Source organism: Carcharodon carcharias, chromosome 17, assembly GCF_017639515.1.
Source record: "Carcharodon carcharias isolate sCarCar2 chromosome 17, sCarCar2.pri, whole genome shotgun sequence".
Classification (NCBI taxonomy): Eukaryota; Metazoa; Chordata; class Chondrichthyes; order Lamniformes; family Lamnidae; genus Carcharodon; species Carcharodon carcharias.
In genome coordinates this window covers 114,466,336-114,484,017 of record NC_054483.1, presented here as the reverse complement: position 1 = coordinate 114,484,017, position 17,682 = coordinate 114,466,336, and the positions used below count along the sequence as shown (strand labels likewise).

Genomic DNA, 17,682 nt, shown 5'->3' with positions numbered 1-17,682 from the left:
AACAGCCTGCCCATTCCAACCTGCCTGCCCAAGCCAGCTGTATTATGGTGGGGGGGAGAGAGAAGAACAGGCATAAATAGTTTAAATTTTCATGTCTGGCTTTTGTTTTTGATGAATTTGATAAATTTGATGAATGTAGTGTACACAATTAATGTCTTGGTGGTTATTATTTTTTTTATTATTTATTCTTTCATGGGGTGTGGGCATCGCTGGCTAGACCAGCACTTATTGCTCATCCCCAGTTGCTCTTGAGAAGGTGGTGGTGAGCCGTCTTCTTAAACCGCTGCAGTCCATCTGTTGTAGATACATGCACGGTGCTGTTAGGAAGGGAGTTCCAGGATTTTGACCCAGTGACAGTGAAGGAACAATGATATAGTTCCAAGTCAGGATGGTGAGTGACTTGGAGGGGCATGTGCAGATGGTGCTGTTTCCATGCATTTGCTACCCTTGTCCTTCAAGGTGGTAAAGGTAGCGGGTGTGGAAGTTGCTGTCAAAGGATCTTTGGTGAGTTGCTACAGTGCAACTTATTGATGATACACATTGTTGCATCGGTGGTGGAGGGAGTGAATATTGAAGGTGGTGGATATGGTGCCAATCAAGCAGGCTGCTTTGACATGGATGATGTCAAGCTTCTTGAGTGTTGTGGAAGTTGACCTCATCCAGGCAAGTGGAGAGTATTCCATCACACTCCTGACGTGAGCCTTGTAGATGGTGGACAGGCTTTGGGGAGTCAAGAGCCCTTGACTTGCTCATGTAGCCACAATATTTATATGGCTGGTCCAGTTCGGTTTCTGGTCTGTGATACCCCACTATCAACATCCGGGGATTATTTAGCGATGGTAATGCCATTGAATGTCAAGTGGAGATGGTTAGATTCTTTAAAAAAAAAACCAATAATAAACATACTTTTTGGCTCCTTTTGTATGACTTTTAGGGGTAGGATTGGCAACACCGTGGGCAGAATTTTCCAGTCGGCATGCAGAGGTAGGCTTGACATGCCAATGGGTAGAATGACGCACAGTGACGTCGGGCGTGTGTTCCGACGCCATCGCGATGTTTTGTCCAGCGCGCCCGCACTGGCCGAAATATAAACAGCCTATAAAGGGCATTAAGAAATCAGTTGAGCCACTTGAGAACACTGTCCGTCCAACCTTAAGGTTGGCGGGTAGGCAGAAAACCCAAGTGGCCTTTTGCATTTTTTAGGAAACCTCATCCATGAGCGGGATGAAGTTTCCTGAGGCTTTTATTAAATAAATAAATACATTTTCATAGATGTAAAAACATGTCCCCATTCATGTGACACAGTCACATGAGGGGACATGTTTAAATAAATTTTTAAATCATTTCTTTCATTATTTTAATATTCATTCAATTTCCCTGAGGCAGCACCGTGCCTTAGGGAGATTGCTGTGCTCTGTCGCGCACATGCCCAAAAGAGCGCTGGCCCCTATTCTCCCTCCTCCTCCCACTTGCACAGGTAGCACTGAGCGCTACCGGCCGCGTATTACGTTGGGCGGGCCTTAATTGGCCTCGCCAGTGTAAAATGGCGGTGCAGAGCCGATCATGGGCAGCGATCGGCTCCACCCAGCCCACCCGCCATAGGAAAAATCCTGGTCCGCGATTGCAAGACGATGGGAGCAGGCAGATTTCAACCCCTCGCAAATTTTTAGTCGTGTAAAAGTCGACCCCCTACTTTTTGGCTAAAAATTTAGTTTCAGAAACTCGGCTTTTACGCAAGTACTGGTACTTTGTTAAATAATGATTATATTGGGATCATGTGGATTGGTGACTGTAGGTGAAATTAATGTCAGTAAGATGCTCCTGGTTAATGATGAATACGGTTCCTCAGATGGGGATCCCCATGATTATGCCTCTAATATCCATGAGAAAATATTACTTCCGAACTTGTGTTAAAGAAACCTGAACTTGTGTTAAAGAAACTTATGACCCTCCATTAGAAGTACTATTTTTTTCCTGCTCTCAAAATGTCTTCATAAAGTTTAAGACCGACTGCTGGAAAGTAGTAACGCCAATGATTGTTTCTAGTGAGTTAATGTACAGTTGTAAAGAAAGATCTGCTTTTTTTTTTTAACCATTCTTTCTATTACAGTAACTGTGGTTCCAAAATTTGTCATCAGAAGTCTTAAGCAGGGTAAATTTTTGCAATGTGCCTGAGAATGCTTGGTTTTTAAAGATGGTTTGAACTGTTCCTGCTTTTCTTTTCATGCAAAAGAAATCGCTTTTTTGAATGCTTGAACCACTATGAAATCTTCTATTTTCCATTATTGTTTGCACTGGAGAATGCAAAAGCACTTGCGGCACCATGAAAATCTGCTTAACTGCATTATTTAATAATGACTTTGAAAATGTTGGATTTGGAGAATTTCAGTTCTTTCTTCATCTTTTAAAAAATCTTTTGAACAACAATTGCCTTACTTGAGAAGGATATTTGTGTGTATTTTAACTATGTTACTTGTCGCTGTGTGTTTTTCACCCGGTATCAATAATGATATTGATTAAATGTACAGCATGGCTCTATTCAGGTTATTGTTGAATGACTCTAGTGTCTGTTTTTCTTTCAAACGAGGTTTCCTTCTTTATCAGTCAAATAATGAATATAATTTGGACTTTTGTGTTTACCTTTGATTCAAGATAAAGAAAGAGGTAATCACTTTAACATCTTGGGCTCTCAAAGAGATCAACATGGCCTCTCAACAACAGATATGTATAGCCATGCACTAGCTGTGATCGAAGACATTGCTAGGAAACTCCTGAATCAAGATGAAGTAAATGCAGTTTTGCGTCACTGTAAGCAGGTATTTCCCTCATGCAGTATTTTCATTCACTACATCCACAGACTACAGCAACAAGCAATTTCTGCTCAATTACAAGTATAACATCAGTAATGAGACCACAGGAAATAGGAGCAGGAATGAATCATTCATCCCATCCCATCTGCCCTACCATTCAAAACAATCATGGCAGATCTTATACCTCAACTGCACCTTCCTGTACCATCCCCATATAATTTAATTACCTTTTTTTTGTCAGTGTTCTCCCTGAAGTCAGGTCCAACTTGTACCACCATGACCTCCGCATTGGGTGGGGTGAGGAGGCAGATCCCGAATCTGCCCCAGCCAGAACAGGGATTGAACCATTGGCACCAATCTGATCCACACTGGCTGCCCAAGGAAGCCAGGTTGCTGTGGCAACATGCACTTTTACATTCATGTTGTCATCCAAAGCTCTGATTAACAATGGTAGAGGTTTCAATTTTCTTTCTATCACATGGCTGATCAGGAATCTCCCATTCTTACCACCTGCCATTGGCCCATGTTGGAAGGATTTGCAAGTTGACATTTAACTTGTATGGCAGTGATATGAACACACCTTTCTTGGCCATCAAGTCCCAGAAGTTTTAGCTCAGATGTAGGGACACTGCCCCACAAAACCTCCTTAGTTAGCTTATTACAGTACCCAAAAACCTGTCAACCTGTGACTTGAATGTACTCAAAGACTGTGCATTCACAACTCTCTGGGTTGGCGAATTGTAATGTAGCATTATACTGCAGTGAAAAAATTGCTGTAGCTATTTTTACAGGAAAAATAGATTATATAACACGAATGTATCTGCTACAAAATATACTTTTGTAACAACCTATATATTTTGCAAAAAGCTGACGCAAACAAATATTTAATCTACCCTTTCCTCCAAAGAGCACCATGGAGTAGATTGTTCTGAGGACAGAGGGTAACAAAAATCAGAAACATGTATTTTATCAAAGATTGTATCTTTTTATGCTTAATGCACAGAGAAACTGTTATTCAAAGTATTCCTGATGTTGCAAAGTAAAATTTTGACCTCCTCTCTTAATATTTAATCTTCCACTAGATGGCAGTAAAATATTATTTCACACATTTACTACATAGAATTACACAGAAATTGCAACACAGAAACAGTCCATTTGGACCAACCAGTCCGTGATGGTATTTTGCCTGAATTTGAGCAGGACAACCCTCATCCCAGGTGCCTAACAAGTTTCCTTTAGATAATATCACCACCTTCAACACCTCTTTGTTCTTTTGTCTGTGACAGCTTTGGGTTATCTCCACCTATCACTGGCTGATTGTCCCAACAAAACCCCCCACCTTAAACCAGATTATATTTCACCCCTTTCCTAATTTTACTTAGTTCTGTCGAAGGGTCATGAGGACTCGAAACGTCAACTGTGCTCTTCTCCGCCGATGCTGCCAGACCCTGCTGAGTTTTTCCAGGTATTTCTGTTTCTGTTTTTGTTTTCCATATTCCTTTATTCCCTTTCCTTGAATCACCTCTCTCACCTATTTATGATTGCTGACGTGAGACTGAAACTTCAGAGTTGCTCCTGCTTCACTGCCGTAACTTAGCTGGAAGTGAAGTGGAAATTCTGTTTATACGTTACATGCAAACTGGATTTCAGCTGCACCTACAGCAAAGTTATGGTGGCAGAGCAGGAGCAGTTCTGAGAGAGTTCCTGGACGAAGGCTCTGGGCTGAATTTCTCGCTGAGCGTCCCAACGTCATCGCTCACTCGCACAATATTTCGGCTGGCAGGGACACTGCCCCACAAAACCTCCTTAGTTAGCTTATTACAGTACCCAAAAACCTGTCAACCTGTGACTTGAATGTACTCAATGACTGTGCATTCACAACTCTCTGGGTTGGCGAATTGTAATGTAGCATTATACTGCAGAGTAAATTACTGAAAAAATTGCTGTAGCTATTTTTGCTTGTGGGAGTCGGCAGCGTGCCTTCCAACAATTAACAGGCCTATTAAGGCCATTAAAGTATGAATTGAATTCAATTTGTCGCTGCCCATCCAACCTTACCTTTGGTGCAAAAAGCTGACGCAAACAAATATTTAATCTACCCTTTCCTCCAAAGAGCACCATGGAGTAGATTGTTCTGAGGACAGTGGGTAACAAAAATCAGAAACGTGTATTTTATAAAGGGTTGTATCTTTTTATGCTTAATGCAACCTTACTGTTGGTGGGCAGGCAAATCGGCCAGGTGGCCTTTGGATTTTTTAATGAAATCTCATCCACGGGCAGGGTGAGGTTTCCAACAGGAATCAAAAGTTTTAAAAAAAAAGTTGTTGAAATGTCACTTATAACATGTCCCTGCTCATGTGATAGAGTCACATGAGGGGACATGTTTTTAACATTTGTGAGTTTGTTACTTTTGATTTTAAAAATCTTTGGCTCCCTGAGGCAGCTCTGTACCCTCAGGGAGCTTTCACTGTGCATGCCTGCGCACGTGCGCAAACTCCCACGCTCGCCCTCCTCCCGCCACCGCCCCCCCTCCTCCCGCCGGCAGCGCTCAGCGCTGTAGCGTGTGAAATCGATGTCAGGGCCCGATTGCGGGTGGCAGTCGGCTTCATGCCTGCTCCCAGGCCTGCCCGCTCTGCCCTCCCGAAGAGGTGAAACCCTTGCCCTCTGTTTCAGTTGCTAACCTCATGAGTGCATTCCACAGCCTGACAGTCCTCCACGTAAAAGTTGTCTCTTCTGCTTTCTGCCCTGAATCATCTTTAATTTCTAATCTATCCTATATAACCTCGTGGTTATGTTATAAGACGAGTACTTTATGTTTTGAAGAAAACTTAAATATTTATCAATTTTGTTTGTAGTTTGTTTCAGTTGGTGGAGTGGAAGACCTGGTGCGGCCATTACTTTCTATATTAGATAAACCAGAGAAACTGCTGATATTGAGAGAGATCCGGTAAGAAGCATACTGTAATGTATAATTGTGCTCCATTAATACTGCAACATTTTAATGCCGCTATTATATTCAATATAGGGCAAACATATGAAATAATTATTTGCGGAAGGGAGAACCATTGTAAACTGAACACATGTAAATGTCTTTTTTAAATTGCTGAAACGTTTGTAAATGAATAATAATAACATTATATAGAATATAACAGTGTGCTGATGTAGCAGTGTGTCATCATTCCGAGTAGTGGTAGGATGAGATTTACACTCCATAATTTCACATGATTATGGGTGATTACAGTCATTATAACTGAAGGATATAATTTTATTAATATGAAACTACAGTGCTGCAATTGTTACAGTTGACTTCAATCTCCATCATTTTAAAACGGAAATATATTTTCTTCCTTCCCCTTTGTTTGCCTACATGACAACAGTTACTGAACTTTAAAGTAATTGTATGTGAAGCAATTTGCAATGTTTCTGAACAAGATATTTCATAAATGTAAGACTTTACTTATCTCTTCTTCCATCTCCCCATACATCATACAACAACTAAGGAAATTCTATAACTGGCTGCTAGGAGCTGCACGACCCAGACTACAGATCATTGTATTTGTTCTCCTTGCCAGGTGAAAGTGCCTGGTGTCTGCCCATCTTCTCCCACTATAACTGAGGTTGTGAACTCACAGTTGTTGAGCAGGTTTCTGACAGGAAGCTATAGATTGTGGTTAGATTCCTGCCCACCTGCGGCAGAATTTAGCCACCAGACCTCATTACATACCGTTTGCCAACTTCCTGCCAGGAACGGGTGAGAGGTGGGCCAGAAGAATCTGCTGGCCTGTGGAAATTTGTCTGCCCACTCTTCGGGTAAGTGTGCAAACCTAGGTTCTAGGCCTGATCTCATGGTATGGAATGGTGGGGTGGGAAAGGCAGGGTGGAACCTGGGTCAGGAAGACTTGAACATTTCTTCTAAGTCCTGGAGGAGCACTAATATATCTAGGTTGAGGTTCAAGGCAATTTGCATCCAAATGCACGAATGTAACAGCTACCCATAAATTGGTAGATATAAACTTTTGCAATATTTATGACCATTTCCTAGAAATGCTCTGTGCTGTACAGCATATATGATCTGTTTTCAGACAAGCCCTTTGATTTGAATTGTGAGAATAGCTTTACCTGTGCCTGAGAAGGAATTATACTTTATAAGTGTCACATAACTTGATGATAAAAATTCAGTGGTTACCATTTGTCAGAGGGGGTTTAGTTTACTCGTGTATTTGCAGGTAACACAGTAATAAATTAAACTAATGATATCCTCAAAGTCATTTTGACCAAAGAGGAGAATGGCTTTTGCAGCTGGTGCAGAAGACATTTTAAGGGAAGAAGGAAGGAACTTGAGTTGAGGAGAATTTTTCAAAACCTTAGGATGCTGTAAAGTTTTTCACAGCAATGAATTATGATAACGTGTAATTATTATAGTAATGCATGGAGACAGGACAGCCAATTTGTTTTAGTGATGATTGAGAGATAAATGTTGTTCAGGAGATGGGGAGAACCCCATTGCTCTTCTTCAATTAGTGCCGATGGATATTTTACTCGTACCTAAGAGGGCAGGTGGGGTCTCAGCTTATGTTTCATCCAAAAGATAGCACCTCCAACTGTGCAGCACTGCCTCAGGAGTGTCGAACTAGATTATGGGCAGAATTTTTAGCTTGGCTGGCGGGCGCACGCCTGACCTGTTTGAGCTTTAAATGAAGTGCGTTGATGTCGGCCGAGCCGTGCCCATGTCAACGCGCACTCTCGCGATATTTCACTAAGTGGGCACGCAATGGAGATGGAGGTGCATCCGCCATTAACTAAGTGGCCAGTTAAGGCCCTTGGGACACCAGTTGTCTCTGACTTTATGTAGCCCGTGCGATTTTTAGGCCATCGCGTGGGCAAGGCGGGCAGGCCAGAGTTTGCAAAATCTCATTCACGGGCAGGATAAGAGGGGTCAGTGACCTTGTCAAAGCGCATAGTGAGGAGTGCAGGATAACACTTGCTGCTGGGCGCTTCTGTGAACAGGACAGCTTCATCTCGCTTCAGAGCTGCATTCAGAGAATTTAGAGGCTTCAGCTCAGGACTCAGTGTTGTTTTCTAGGCCCCCGGAGGATTCACACCGCGTGGGGCCTTCCAGTTATCAGTCAGCCTTCCCTCACCCCGTGATGGGGATTGTGGTCTCCGCTGGAGGCACCTCCTCTGAGGAGGAAGAGAGGGGCAGAAGGGAGAGGAGGCCGGGTGTCCCAGTGCAGCTTCTAGGGGAGGGACCTGTGGGAGGAGAGGCCCAGGCACAAGGGGCACAGGGTCAGTAGGAAGTCCAAGGTGGAAGGACCACAGAAGACGCCAGTATCCTGCTGCCAGGGTTTACAGGCAGCAATGCAGCTACCTCAATATGTCTGAGGTGCAGTGCCGACAGAGGCTCCGCCTCTCAAGGGAGACAGTGACCTCCGTCTGTCAGAGGATCAGCTCTGAGATCAGCTCTGACTGTGTGGGTGGACACCCCATTCCAGTGGCTCTGAAAGTCACAGTGGCCCTTCAACTTCTATATTCCGACTCTTTCCAGGGGTCAGCGGGGGATCTTTGTGGAGTCTCCCAATCAGCTGTCCACAGTTGCGTCAAGCTGGTGATAGATGCTCTGTTCAGGCATGTATTTATTCATTACTGTACGGACGAGGTCAGCCAGGCAGAGTGAGCCAGAGGCTTCACAGTGATTGCTGGGTTCCCCCTGCAAACGACTGCACACATGTGGCCATCAAGGCGCCAGAGGATGAGCCAGGAGCCTTCGAGAACTGGAAGGGTTTCCACTCAGTGAACGTGCAGATAGTGTGTGATCACAAGATGCAGATTCTGCAAGTGTGTGCAAGGTACCCTGGCAGCTCCCATGACGCTTACCTCCTGAGACACTCCCAGGTGTGAGGCACTTCAGTGCTCCAGCCTGACTGGATGAATGGCTGCTAGGTGACAAGGACTATCCCCTCAAAAGATGGTTCATGATGCCTCTCCACCATCCAAGAACAGAGACCGAGCGGCGGTACAACAGGAGCCATGGCTCCAAAAGGGCAGTGATAGAGAGGACCATTGGTCTTCTTAAGATGCGCTTCCGATGCCTGGACCATTCAGGGGGTGCACTGCAATACCCCCCAGATCATATTTCACTGATAGTGGTCACATGCTGCGCTCTCCACAATCTGGCACTGGCAAGGGGGAACGCAGTGGAGGAAGATGATCTGCTGCACAGGCATTAGATGAGGAATCCAGTAGTGAGTCTGAGGATGAGCGTGGTGAGGAAGACGCTGGAATGCTGAGGGTATAGATGCAAACCTGGGTAACCTACAGGGAGGCAGGAACACCTGGGACGCTTTGATCCAACATTCCTTCAGCTGGACTACCAAATAAGAACCACCACCACATGCCAGGGCTGCAGGTTCCATACTCAATCCTTTACAGGACCAGTTCCTTGGTCAACAACATACACTAAGTGCCTTTGCAATAAAGTTTCGGGAGACACCCTTCCATCATAAGGTCACGGCCTACCCTGCACCTACAGAACAAATGAAGCGTACAGAGGCCGGCTGCACCAAATAACATATCATTTACTTGTGAATGTGAAACATTGCAGAAGTTAACATGAACCAGTGTTTTCCATCACACCATAAAAAAAGAAAAGAAAAATAGAGGAACCAAATATCACCCGTGATAAGGCCGTGTTGTGTTTAAGGTGCTTTAAGATTTCGCTTGTGGTTGCTATGTCGAAGTGCTCCCCCCTCGCTGGCACCAGCGTTGGAGACAGCCTGCTCACTCTGCTGTCTTGTTGGCCTTGATGACCTTGGTGGCCGTCCTCTGGCCAGTGGAACCTGTGCTGGCCCCGCCAGGGAGGGAGTGGCCAGTTCCACCTCTGGCATCTCCCTAGTCGCTGCAGCCTCATCAAATACCACGGTCGCTGGCAGAGGGGCAGAAGAATTGCTGCCATCATCCAGAGTGCCCTGAGAGGAGCCTGCAAAGACGACAGGCAGCTCATGCGCCAATGTCAGATCGCTTTGGACCTCCCTGCTCACCATCAATGGACGGGCATCTAGCTGGGATACTGGGTGCTCAATCCATCTCCCACACTGACACTAACCAGCTGAGGTCATTGCAGGTGTTAGGGCTTGCAGGTCTGAACGCATCCCCAAGAACCCCTGATGGAGCCTCGCATGAGAATCGCCACTCACTCCATGGAGGAAGCATTGCACTCAGCCATGAGGATCAACGGAGTGCTTATGCTCTGCAGGGAGTCTTCCACAACAGACACCATGGCACGCATTCGCTCATGTATCTCCGCCAGATCCTCCCACACACCCTGCTGGGCATCCAGCATCTGCTGCCTCATTTTCGACTCCAGAAGCCCATCAACAACCACCGACTGAGCATTGTCCTGGTCACCAGCAGTCCTGCGACTGCTGACGCCCTGGGCACTCTCTGCCTCCACCTGCACCTCAATCGAATGTGGTGCCCTCAGCAACATGCACTAATAGACTACACGGCAATGTTATGCCCAACGAAGTGCTGATATCTGCACTGGTGCCTGTTTGACAGAGGGGATGTGATACAGGTACGTGGTGAGCATGGTGGTCCTTAAGGGCCAGGGTGGGCCTTCAGGCTCCTCAGAACAAACGGCTGCTGGTGACCTTCGAATGGAGAAGAAGAACATGTCATTAGTTTAAGTCGTAAAATTGTCACTATGCATGTCTGGCACCCTGATGAGACAGAGATATGCATAATGGTGCCCTCGTCTTTCGATTATCAATGGGGATTGCAGGTTCCACGTTCACATCAATAAAGAGACAACACAGGAATGGTAGCTAAAACCGACATTCTCACCTCGGTGTACTGTACTCTTACCTTCCTCTGACACCCCAGCCTTACTACGGCCGCTTGACCGAGGTACGTGGCGCCTCTCCAGCTCCAGGGCCTTCTGATCGTATCGTGTGAAGAAGAGGAGGTGTGGCGATCCCTGCCAGTCCACAACCTCTCACCATTGTTATGGGGTGTTTTCTCCGGAAAGGATAGAGGAACATTGATTAGTCCACTCTACCTGCAGTGCCATTGCAACCTGGCCAATCCCACCTCACAGGGCTCAGCCGATTCGTGACCCTGGAGCTGCGAGGCACTCAGTCCAAGCAGCCAGGGCTCACCCCCCTTGGCCAGCTTCTGCCTCACTGACATTTGGCACTCACACTCACACTCTAACACCTCTGAGGTCCACCGGGGTGGGCCAGGTGGGAAGCTCTTAATTGTCCTGCAAAGTGACCCACGCCAACACAGTACTCACCCTTCCCGATTGCAGGAGATCGCTGAAGTGCTTCCGGCACTGGACCCACGTGCGTCTCACCCCATCGTGGCTGCTGACCCTGGATGCCACCTCCTCCCAGGCCTTTTCAGTGACCTTGGGGGTTGGGGGTGGGTGGGGTCGGGGGTGGGTGGGAGTTTTTGGGGGGGGGGGGGGGGGGGGGGGGGGGGGGGGGGGGGGGGGGGGGTGGGGGGGGGTGGGGGGGTGGGGTGGGGGGGGGTGGGTTGGGGGCGTGGGGTGGGTTGGGGCGTGGGGGGGTGGGGTGGGTTGGGGGCGTGGGGGGGAGTGGGGTGGGTTGGGGGCGTGGGGTGGGTGGGTTGGGGGCGTGGGGGGAGTGGGGTGGGTTGGGGGTGGGTGGGGGGTGGGTTGGGGGTGTGGTGGGGGAGTGGGGTTGGGGGTGTGGTGGGGGAGTGGGGTTGGGGGCGTGGGGGGGGAGTGGGGTGGGGGGTGGGGTGGGTGGGGGGTGGATTTGGGGGTGGGTGGGGGGGGTGGGGTTGGGGGTGGGTGGGGTTGGGGGGGTGGGGTTGGGGGGGTGGGGGGGGGTGGGGGGGGAGTGGGGGGGGTCGGTGGGGGTCGGGGGTGGGGGGATCGGGGGGCAGTGGGGGGGCCTCCTCCTCCTCCTCCTCCTCCTCCTCCTCCTCCTCCTCCCATCCCTGGGGACAAGGGTTTCTCTCCTCACTGCCACCTCCTCCAGGAGGACTGTGAGGCACTCATCCGAAAAAATGTGGGGGCAACTGCCCTGCCAGCCTGCCAGTGTCCACCCACTACGGTTTCCATTCTCAACACTTGCCCATCCTTCAGTGGCAGCCTTCCAGGGGGCTGCCAAGGCAGCATTTGAATCAGCTGCCAGGTCGCCAGTGGACCTAGTAGCTTCCCCACTGCCCCCGCCAATCCCACACACCAAGGGTAAAATTCTGCTCATGTGCACAAGTCTCTGAAGTGGACGTAGAACCCCTAACCTTATGACTCAGAGGCGAGAGTGCTACCACTGACCCAAGGCTGACACTAATGGGTAAGGTCTTCGACTAATTTGCTGCTGTGTCAAATATTCTTAAAGTTCACGTGTCAGAATGCCCCACCAAATGGTTTACTTTAAGTAAGTTGTATTTGCATAAACATGAAAATTATTAGTCTTGAATTTTTTGACAAAATAGTTATGCAGAGTTAATTAAACATGTGTCCTTCATCTGCAAAAAGAAAAATTGTGAAAACACTGTGGTAATTACAGTAGCGTATAATTCCCATGAGACAGGCTTTACAAAATGCCTGAAAGCTTCTTTGTATTAATCTAATTTTGCATTGAAAGTGTCTTCTTATTACAGAAGGTGTTTTAACCTTGATATTACATTTCAAAAAAAATACCCTAGTACCATATAAAATATTAAACTAAACAAGTGTCTTTCGTAAAAGAGGATAAAATTGAGCAGGCTGTTATCATTTAAGCCAAGTAATTTAATTTTTTTCTTCAATGCAAATGAGCTTTTACCCCACTAACCTTGTGTTGTACATTTAAGATACTCACTTTATAGAGCACTATTGATGCTTTGCACCTTAGGGACATGTGCCACTCAAACTTGTCGGCCATGTCTCAAATCAATTCCTGTTGTGATAGGCAGGTTACTTTATTTCATGAGGAAGTATTTTCTGAGCTAGAAAACGTATGCATACGTTTTGAGAAATTGCACCAATTTAATGCCACCAGCACTTGGGTGAGTATTTAGTGTCATTAGGCTGAATTTTATGGGGCCCCCATCTTCCCAGCTAAAAGTGAGAGGTGGGGTCAGGTGGCGGGGGTGGCTGTACAATCCCAAAGGCTGTACCACTGGGGGCGGTGTTAATTTTTTCAAGACAAGTCTTTCGGCCCTTCCTTGGGGGCAAGTCCCACCTTAGAGAGCTGCCGACCAGGTGGATGGCCGGCAGCTCTGTAGTCCCAGCAGCGCCACCTGGGAGTGATGGCCACTGCTGGGACAAAAGGCAATCCTACCCATGCCAAGGGGCTCAGGGTCAGGGGCTCCAGTGAGGGGGCTGGTGAGTTAGATTCAGGAGGGTAGGGACAGGTTTAAAGGGGAGGGGTGCCCCTGGTGGGCCCAGGGGCCCACAAAGGAGGTCACCCCCCCCCCCCCCTTTGCCTGACAGCAGCCTGCACAGCTTAAGTTGCTAAGCTCCCCGCATGTGGCATGGTCCTCCCCCCATTATTTAACCACTAAGGCCTCAATAGGCCCAAGGCCGGGTGGGGTTCATGCGCCTCTGCCATTCCCGTTTAAAGTTCGGATAGGTTGGGGGTGGGTGGGCAGGTAGCGGGAAGGCCACCAGCTGGATTTTATATGTCCTCCCGGTCTTCAAACCCATCAGAAGGTGAGGGTAAAAACCAACCCACTGGCATTGAAAAAAAAATAGAGAACCCTGCAAGCCCGTAAACCTGTCTTCAGTCATCCCAAGTGGGCATTATGAACCTGGAATCTATGAGGAACTCTGAAGGTGTCAAAGGAAGAAATTTTTTTGTTCAATGTTTGTCTATCTCCATGGGCTGAATTTTCCCCCCCTGTCAAGGGGGGGAAGTTGATGGGCGGGTGTGCACAGGTGTGCTTCCGATCGGCGCCATTTAAGGCCTGCCCAGCATGACATCTGCACAGAAGCGCTGAGCGCTCCCTGGGCAGGAGGGGGAGAAATCCCAAAATCGAGAGTGCGATCTTTCACGCATGCACACGAAAGAGTGCATTCATCTCCCTGGGGCTAAGTGCAGCCTCAGGGAGATTGACCCTAAATGTACAAAACCTAAAATTAGACAAGTAAAATTTCCCTAACATGTCCCCTCATGTGACAACGTCACATGAGTTGGGACATGTCCATAATTTTCCCAAAAACTTTATTAAAATTTTTTAAAAGCTACATGAAACCTCATCCCGCCCTTGGATGAGGTTTCATGTTTTTTTCTAGTTCCCGCCGAGGCTCCTGGCCTGCCCACCGCCAACCTTAATTACAGAATTGACTGTCAATGGCCTCAATTGGCCATTGACAGGTGGGCAAGGCCGCAGCTGATTTCACTGCACTCCCACCTTCCTGAACATTTAAATCAGGTGGGATGATGTCGGGAGTTCCCCCCAATGTCACCGCGCGTCATTTTACGCATCAGCGAGCAGGCATGTTTCTGTCTGTGTTTGAATTGAAAAATCCATTAGGGAATTGATAACATGGAGCAATTATAAGTGGCTGACTCATCCTAAAATTCAGTTGAGCTCAGGGATATGTTTGAAACTACCTCCTGAGCCCTGTTGTAAATCTGATCTAATAATAATAATTCCTTATTATTCATAGCTCCTTATGCTGCCTATGTTATTAAAGTAGCGCCTGCACTTCAATAAGAGTTTGAGGCCGAGATTTTCACTCCTGGGGCAGCGCAATTGGAATTTTCATTCCAGGGAGTGGGCTGGATTAGAAGTCAGGCCTGCTGCGCCTGGAACAAATGCAGAGGCTGCTGAGTGTGGAGGCATGATGGGCTGAATGCCTGCCTTTGCGCTCCAGCACTTTGTTTAAGTTATTTTAAAAAAGATTTAAACAATAAACAGCCCTCAGCCTACCACACACTCCCCATGCCAATCTATGCCACCTCATGCCCCCACCCATCCCCGGCTCCTCATACCCCTATGCCAACCCATGCCCATCTACTCAACCCCCATAGCCCCTCGTACCTCCTATACCCCTACATCCATAGTCCATTATAGCCCCTATGCCAACTTATGCCAACCCATGCCCTCTGCCCAGCACCCTTTGCCTTCCCTCCATGCCAAATCACCTAATATCCTTTCACAGTTCCTTGCTAGCTTCGACAGTTCCAATGAATTTGTGCACTTTTTACGCACAATCATGTTTACTTTTAACAATCCCAAAGGGTGCCTTACCTCTACCAAAGGTGTCACAGGGCCATATTCAAAGGGGTACCTTACCTCTCCAAAGAGTTACCCTGTCTGTCCAAATGAATCTACCAAGTTCAGACCTCCTCTTATCTGGTCTAATCTGCACAATTCGAATTTCACATTCCTGGCCTACCAAAATCCCACTTCAGTGGAGGCGGCTGGTGATTTAAATAGCCAGCTGCCTCTGTAAACTGCACATCCACAAACCCCGGGCTGACTGCAGCCCTGCCTCTCAAAAATAAGAAATATCATGTTTGGGGTGGAACTTATAATTTCCGGCCATATCTGGGATTTTCGCCATGTAGAAGCAAAAATCTGGGCCTGAGTATTTACTTGATAGATATCTTTGTTTGGTATATTATTGTGTTTATCTAATCTGTCTTGTTCCTAAAGGGCCATTATTGGACCAACAGATCTGGGCAGGTTTGACAGTATGGTGATGCCTTATGAACTGGAAGCATATGATATTCTGAAAAACAGAGCAGGTAGGAGAGTTGTATAAAAGCGATGGAAAATGATGTGAGAAATTTGTTATTAGAGTCAATAGAGTGGCTGAAATATTTTGAATTCTGGTGTGCTGTCAGGTTTTTATTCAGATCCAAAGGTGACAAGGCCTTAGCTTTGAATAAACTGAACACAGGAAAAATGTAGATTTTTTGCACCATGAATATCTTCCACACTTTTTAGTTATAGATGATGAATTGAAGCAGTCAATGAATTCAAAGGGTTGATTTTAAACTTGGGACGGTAATTGCAGAGGGACCAAAGTTAGCAGTGTACTGTCCACCTGAACTGCAAGGCCAAGAGATTTTAATGCGTTGACCTTATTTACAAGCTCTGACTCTGACTCTCACCTGAAACCAGTGGGAATTATTTTCCCATGGATGGGCAAGAGTCAAAAATGGTGGAGTTGAGGGGGCGGGTGGTGACTGTGCCCACAGGAACATTCCCCAGCTAGGAAGTGCTGGTCCTGGTGGTTGGCAGTCAAGGACCTGGGGGAGCCCTGAGGCACGTGAGGACAAGGTCTCCTTGTGGAACGAGGAGTATTCATCTGGGCCGGGAGCTTTAATACCAACTGTGAGCCAGAGACTGTGGGGGCCTGCGGTTAAAATGTTAAGTATTGTAATTGGGAAGCAACATTCATTTAAATTACACTCCTTCTCAGGAGCGGCTGCCCTCCCATGCCTGAAGTTAGGTGAGTAAGAATGGTGAGAGGCTAGAGCACAACGTGAGCCCTCTTTCTTCCTCCTGTGTCTCCGCACCCCCCCCCCCCCCCAAATTACCTCTGGCCCACCCCAATTCTGTTGATCTGGGGTTTAAAACTGGCCCTCAAGTTTCAACATCAGATGAGCGTCAAACAGTGCTACCTGAATTTAAAATCACTGACAGCTCAAAATCAGCTATCAGGCCTGAAAATGATGCTGTCTTCTAGTGTTTTGAAGGAGTCAATTGGTGTAATTGGCTGAGACCATAAGACATAGGAGGAGAAATTAGGCCATTCAGCCCATCGAGTCTGCTTCGCCATTCAATCATGGCTGATAAGTTTCTCAACCACATTCTCCTGCCTTCTCCCCGTAACCTTTGATCCTCTTACCAATCAAGAACCTATCTATCTCGGTCTTAAATACACTCAATAACCTGGTCTCTATAGCCTTCTGTGGCAATGAATTCCATAGATTCACTACTCTCTAGCTAAAGAAGTTTCTCCTTATCTCTCTTCTAAAAGGTCTTCCCTTTACTCTGAGGCTGTGCCCTCTGGTCCTATTCTCTCCTACTAATGGAAACATCTTCCCCACGTCCACTCTATCCAGGCCTTTCAGTATTCTGTAAGTTTCAATCAGATACCCCCTCATCCTTCTAAACTCCATCAAGTAGATCCATAGACCTCAAACATTCCTCATATGTTAAGCCTTTCATTCCTGGGATCATATTCATGAACCTCCTCTGGACCCTCTCGAGGGCCAGAACATCCTTCCTGAGATACGAGGCCCAAAATTGCTCACAATATTCTAAATGTGGCTGAGTGCTTCTTCAGCAAATCCTAAGTGTAATATTTCTTCATGAGTGTCCGGAGAAGCCACACTTTCAGAATAGATTTAATGAACAGCATTTTAGATTGAAAGCATAGTGACTGTCCCCTTTAAAAAGATTTAAGCAATGATTTGGATTTACATACTATCTTTACCAGAGCAAAATATTCCAGGGTGCGTCACAAGTAGGGGAAATGGACACTGCGCAGGTATTAGAAGAAGTTACTGGAAGCAATGGAAAAAGTGAATAAATAAGTTTTGAGGTTGCTTTTGGATGTGCGAGAGCGTTAGCAACAGGGAAGAGGTTTGGGAAAAGATTTCCAGAACGCAGAGCATTGATGGTTGAAAGCTGTACCACTGAAAATGGAGTGGAAGGATAGCAGATTTGAGTCAGAAGTTGGGGAATGGAAGGTGAAAAGTGGACTGTAGAAAATTGTAGAGAAGTGGAGCGAGGGAATACTAAGATTTTGAAATCAATTCTTTGTGTTTGGGGGGGGGGGGGGGGGGGGGGGGGGGGGTGCGCGCGTGAGGAATAGCGAGGGAGCCAGTCGAGGTTGGTACTACATGATAAAATTAAACATTGGTGTTTTGGATGAGTTGAAGTTTGTGTAGGCAGT

The 17,682-nt window shown here is 46.8% G+C and overlaps 1 protein-coding gene across 4 annotated transcripts in view; it reads left to right on the top strand.

Moving 5' to 3' along the window:
• The window catches only part of pdzd7a (PDZ domain containing 7a), a 106,261-nt gene that overhangs the window by 51,534 nt on the left and 37,045 nt on the right, over window positions 1-17,682 (top strand). For all 4 annotated transcript variants that reach the window (XM_041209585.1, XM_041209586.1, XM_041209588.1 and 1 more), the window contains exons 10-12: window positions 2,653-2,816; window positions 5,666-5,757; window positions 15,429-15,520. In XM_041209585.1, the coding sequence (XP_041065519.1) occupies window positions 2,653-2,816; window positions 5,666-5,757; window positions 15,429-15,520 (348 nt within the window). The remainder of the gene's footprint in view (window positions 1-2,652; window positions 2,817-5,665; window positions 5,758-15,428; window positions 15,521-17,682) is intronic.